At 41.0% G+C, this 6,299-nt stretch overlaps 1 protein-coding gene across 1 annotated transcript in view; it reads right to left on the reverse strand.

Annotated features, from left to right (window-relative positions):
- The window catches only part of ephb4a (eph receptor B4a), a 36,446-nt gene extending 31,819 nt beyond the window's left edge, over nucleotides 1-4,627 (reverse strand). Inside the window, exon 1 of the mRNA XM_044223008.1 lies at nucleotides 3,626-4,627. Coding sequence (XP_044078943.1) covers nucleotides 3,626-3,704 — 79 coding nt within the window. The 5' untranslated portion in view covers nucleotides 3,705-4,627. The remainder of the gene's footprint in view (nucleotides 1-3,625) is intronic.
- Nucleotides 4,628-6,299: the final 1,672 nt, after the last annotated feature.

Below are 6,299 nucleotides of genomic sequence, written 5' to 3' on the forward strand. Positions count from 1 at the left end.
CTCAACATTTTTGTACTTGGTTGAGGTGGAAATATTGGTATATTAATAAAAACGAAACGCGACAAAGTGCAGTGGAAAACAGACTTAGCGAATTAGGCTAATCATGACGAACATGAAGCATGTGACTCACTTGTCACTCATGTTTCCACTGAAGAAATGAAAAATTGCAGCAGACGAAAACATCAGATCTGTGTGGTGCGATGAGAAGACTGTAACCTTCCTCAAATAAATACACAAAACAAACATAAAAGCCATATTGGCCATGTTTTGTCTTTTTTGTTCATTTGAGGTTCAACTGGCGCTCTTTTAATTCCGTCATCTTGTTGCACCCTCTTCTTGAGAATTTGTGCCACCAACTGTTTATCTTGATGCGGACAACTCCTAATATTTGCATAACAGTAGTGAATTGAAATGTGCATTAATTAACTTTTTTTTTTGCTGATCTGGAAATTCGGTTGACATTTGCACTACATTTGGATGGAAACTTGACTTATGATATTGCTGTAAGAGTGACTGTCTACACACCGGTTACACCTCAGACGATCACACAGGTGATTCAGTAGTACTAGCGCTCAAAAAATATCTTCAAGCCATGGAAATTAGATAGGACAGAACATAAATATCGTCCACCTGGGTGGAAAACTGTCCTATAACTCTAGATAAGAGGCAACGAGTTAGCATCATTTTAGCTCTGGACCTGAACAGGTGGAAAAGACTGCAGTGCTTTTGTCACTGGCTGCATTTTGCCATTGGTGAGAGAGAGAAACTGTATGTGTAAGGAATAACGAGGGGCAGGGAGAAAAACAAAATGGGTACTTTAAAAGGTTGAGAGCCTGTGTGTGGGAGGATAAGGAACATTTATAAAGTCAAATGTTTTAAAATCACAGTAGGGCTACATTAGTAAGAATTATTAATACTGGATAAAAAGCTTATGCCTTTTTAGTTTAAGGCCTTGGTTATACTTTTCTGTACATGACACATTTTTTATATGCAAAGCAAGGCAGAGAAAGAGTGTTAGTTTCTTCTGTGTGTGTGTGTGTGTGTGTGTGTGTGTGCATCCTCGTTACTAATTTCCACCCAAAGCTTGCTATTAACTTCCAGCCAAAGTAATTATCTGATCAAGAGGTCCGTGTTTTAATCTTCATGGAGACAGAAGGAAAAGAGATCCATGCGCTGGCTGAACGAGCAAGTGGTGTGTGTAAGTGAGTCATTTATCCTTTCGTTGGAAAAGGAGGAGAAATTTGGCAGCTGTGAGCTTCATCTACCCTCCCATCAGTTCATTACAGAATTCCCTACTAGGTGGAGAACAAGGGGGAGGATGATCCAAAGCATGCTGGCAGAGCAGCGGGCCATTACCCAAGACACAGAAACCAGACATCTTGTTCACACTTGGCAAGGCACAGATGTTCTGGAGTCAGTCGACAAGGCGCTACGACCCCTCAGCTCCTGACTACATGTCTGTCCTCCACACCATGCCTGTGCTGCACCTGTTTGGAACCAGCATCAGCAAGGGGGACACAGAGCCAAGTTGACTGAGACTATTCTTGATTTTCTAAAAAAAGGGACATGTTTGATGATTCTGCCACCAAAAAACCTGCTGGGCATCGCTTCCCACACATAGATCTGAGGTTAAGCATCTCCTATGTCCCAGAGAAAAAAGACTGAAGAACAAAAACTCAGAACAGTTGAGTCAAAGGTCGGGTGCCACAGCTGCAGAAGAAGCTACAGTTCCTCTAATGGCCTGATCCCTGGCTCCCAGAAAACTCTGACCAAATGTTAAGTGTCCGGGAAAATCCCAAACTTCTCTCTTGAAATACAAAGTCAACAACGTTTTTCCCCGCAAGAATTCAGACTCTCAGTAGCTGCGGTAATTTAACATCTTCTTTTGATGGGTGTGTGCGCACAAGCGGTAAATCCAGGCTTCAAAACACCCTTCAGAAAACCATAGCTGAAGTCACATACTGTATACTACATCCATGTGTTTGTACAGTCTACTGTAGAAGCCATACTGTAAATCCACCCCTCCAAGAAAGGGCATTTAGTGCCAGAGGATACAGCATGCAGCCTCAAACCAGAGGCAGTTGACAGATTCATGTTCCTGCCACAGAATATGTGTAGTCATGCATGTTCATGGTGTTCCTGTTTACAGCAACTATTGATTGGAATGAACATACTTGGGGGAAATTTTCATTGTTAAAGTGCTCATTGTTTTCATGGCAAATTTATTTTTTTAGTTACAAAAACTCCTCCCTTATCTAGAAATGACTGTTGTGTCAATGTTTTGCTTTACGTTAATGTATGTATATATGTCCATTCTTCTTCCTTTTGTGACGCTAACTAGCGAGTGAGGGGGAAATTACATCTAGAAAACATGCTAGTTATGCCACAATGAAGCAACAGCACCTTAAGCAGCTGTGTATAAGCCTAAAACAGTACCAACCAGAAAAAAAGCCTGAATAAAGAGCAGTCACAGGAACAGCATGCAGCCTACACAGCAGTAAGGTACTTTTAAAAGCGCTGTGGTTCAACAGCTCTTAAAGAAACCCAGTTGTGATCCTTTGATCACCAGTAAAAAAAACAAAACAAAAAAAACAGACCTGTTATTTCCAAAGACCATTTTCTATCAAAGGTCTTAGAGAACGTTGTCTCAGCAGCATTGTTAACAAACTCAAATCAGCTTTCACTTCCCAAAAAGACAGAGAGAGGAGATTAAAAATAAATAAAAACCCAGCCTTCTAGCTGATTCTGATTTGTCAGCGTGGCTCACTGAGGCTCAGTCTCCCACCCCTGCATTAAGCAAATCATCCAGACACTGACCCTGTTGTTATGCTGATGATGCCGAGCTTTACTCGCCTGTGAAACCAGACAATTTGAAACCATCCTTTTCTTTAACATTGTGACAGCTAATTTCATCCTGTCTTATTTGTCCCTCCAGGGTTCACAAAGCTGATCCAGGACAATTTGTCCATTAATGTCAAGTCAGCTGCCAGAAATTATGATCTAGATTATATATTAGATGTTTTTCCTCAAAGCTAAAATGCCTCATGTAGATCTCTAAATCTACCCACAGAAATCACAGCAGCCCTGTATTAGCCTCAATGCACCTAATGTTTAATTGATTTTAGGGTGAGCTGGATAAGGGTCCCTAGGGGGCAGCCTGGGAACCTTTTGATGACTTGAAAGTGAAAACTAATAGTGACTATGTCTTAGGAATGGCCTTTCTGAAGATAACAGGAGGGCAAAACCAATGTTTCTTATTTCTTTGGCAACACTGTGGAAGAAACTCTTTTTAAATAAGCTTAATAGCCCACTGCGAGAAAAAGGATGAAAAAACAACAACATAATTTTATGAACACTTCCATGGTGTTACTGCTACGCCTGTAACATGCAGTACTTCTAACTAGTGAGGTAGAGTCATAACCTGCCATGATATTTCTATGAATAGTTATTCCCCTGAGATTTAGGTAAAGTTCTTGTGTGATCTTTGCATAGCAGGCTTTTAAATTTTTTTTGTGGTTTTACTACACTTCCCTTTGGTAAGGAACAGGATGCAATACTAATTGGACATCTCACTCAACCATGTAACCACAGAAAACATGTCTAGGCAACATTTGAAGGAACTCACCTTCCTCTGCAGAAGCCAGAAGAACCCAGTCCAGGAAGATGCACCCCAGCAGGACAATGCTCCTGTATGTCAGCTCCATTGTGCTGTTACTAAATGGTAAAAAAAGAACCGACTTCTGTTTTGCCTTGAATTAAAAATCAAGCGGCACTGGCAGCTCGGCTGTGCACTCACTGACCGCAGACCAATCCGCATTTAAAGTGGACTTCAGTTCAGAGAGCCGCACACTGTGGTCAAAACACTGCAGTAGAAAAACCACACTTCGGCTAATGCGGTTATCAGTCGATAGTGAATATAAAGCACGTTTAGCTTCCTTAAATAACAAGTGTTATCACGACAGACTGGAAACTTCTCGGAATTGTCCAACTTTGTGTTGTGGTGAAAGTCTGGCCAGAAAACAACAGTCAGAAACAAGCCACAGTGCTGCAGCTCCACTTCTACCTCAGTCCTCTGTCAGCACAGGGGGGACATGATTGAAACTTGTTGTATCCTCGGCTTTAACCAGCTCTTTGTGCTCCACACGACTTCTCCCAAATTCTCCCCCCCCTCAGCTAGATGACCGAGCAGACTGAATCCGCAACCAGGGCACCTCACTGCATATCTGTTAGTGGCAGAGATAATCCTCATTATCAGCCGGTTCATACCTACTTCCACATCTTCTTGTCATGTTCGGCAAAATATCCGCCAAAGTGTGTTTTGTTTTCCTTTTTTTTTGTACCTTAAAGCATCAGAATATTTGGCTGCGGGAAAAAAAAATCCACGAAAGGTGGTGGGGATACTGCGCGACACGTCTAGCCTGGCCTGGATTAACGGGCAAAATTAGACTGAAACTGAGGGGAAATGTCTAGTTTGTTCTCTGGATAGATGTCAGGAGACTGCACGCACAGCGGATATTAAAAGTTGTGCGCTAAAGTAGCTCGTAGGGCTGACTACAGTAAGCTGGTCACCGAGGACTTCATCACCGCATCAAACCCGGAGTCGAATGGCACCAGAAAGCTCCGCCCATCATCGTTTCCATAACAGCGGAGTGAAGAGCACGTGATAAGATAAACCATTTCCGAAGCGCGCCTCCAAAATAAAACATATATTAACAAACATTTGGAAAGTAGTAAATATCTTAAATTAAGGATAAAAGAATGCGTTTAATTTTGTTCTGTTTTATCAAAGTGACCCTTTAGGCTGTACACACTCACATTACGTTTACAGGCCTGAGAGACATAGGCCTGATAGACATAGGCCTACTATACTACTAGCCACAATTTGCAAAGGTAAGATAAACTTTATTGATCCCACACAGGGAAATTAAAGTGTCACACAGCAGAAGTACAAAAACAGACATATAGTATAGTATAGTTAAGGAAAGTAACCTAATAAAACTAGAATGCTTCATACAGTGAGCACTTTGCACATAATCTTCATACTAAAAACAACTACACACTTAATATTTGCACATTCCATCCTCCCCTTTCTATTTTATGTTTATGATTCTTGACTTGTGCAATACTTGTTTTTTGTTTTCTCTTACTATGTTTTTTGTGACCGCTATGCACCAAAAAACCAAGGCAAATTACTTGTATGTGAAAACCTACTTGGCAATAAACCGATTTCTGATCCTGATCTACTATATACAATAAAGCGCAAGAAAAATTAAATAAAAATCCAAATGGAGGTATACACCTTCCCTACTGTAAATACTATATACTTCATACATATACACGTATACAGTCATCCAGATAAACCTATTATATAAGTTATATAAGTTCAAGGTGGCTTTCCATGCAAGCTCCACTGGGACACAGCTGCTTCTGAAATTCTTCATACATGCACTTATGTATAGCACTGTGGGAACATCACTTATCCTGTAACCTGTTTTCTAACAACATCAGCAAGGTGTCTCTATATTTAGGTACTTTCCCTCGTCTGTACCAACACAAAACATTTGGTACAATTCCACTTTACTCAGCCAGCCCTCTTTGTTCTTCTCACTGTTTTAATTTCAGGTGGTGTCTAACCCAAATGCAGCTGCATTTTTTATTGTTTATTTGTTGTTTATTTCCACATGAAGCACGGTTCAGGTGAAATCACAATGGGAAAAGGAAAGATGTATGCTTTTATTTTGACAACAGATTCGCACATTTTCCGGTGTTTTTTAGACTATTTCTTAGTGTCTTGACTCCAAAACAACAATTAAGTTCGGTCTTTCTACGAGTGGTGTCATGCTGTTTCAGTAACCTGTCCTCTGGATGAAACATGCAGGTAGGTGATGGTACAGTCAGCCCAGGCGAATCAATGGTCCGATTCTAGCCCAGTTGGTAGGGAAAGCAATCAGATTCTTTACCCATCCCTTATGCGGACCAAAATCAAGTACATCTTTACTAAAATATGTTTGATATAACATGTTGACTCCCCATTTAGGGCAACTCAGAGCCGCAGAGCAGCACCACTAGGCCTTCAAGGACACCTCAGCAGGGCTGATAACTTCTGGCACTGGGGATTTCAACACATACAGCATGTGGTCTCCAGTTGAGGTCAAATAAGCCTAAGTCTGCGAAATGCAGATAGACCAATTTAGTTCATCACCTGACTCTTGATGCAACCCTACTGCCATATTGCCTTTGGCAGATAAGACTGATCTGTTTTCATGCAGTCTCGTGAAAAAATATAGATTTTGCATAAT

The sequence above is a fragment of the Siniperca chuatsi genome, linkage group LG14, assembly GCF_020085105.1.
Source record: "Siniperca chuatsi isolate FFG_IHB_CAS linkage group LG14, ASM2008510v1, whole genome shotgun sequence".
Classification (NCBI taxonomy): domain Eukaryota; kingdom Metazoa; phylum Chordata; class Actinopteri; order Centrarchiformes; family Sinipercidae; genus Siniperca; species Siniperca chuatsi.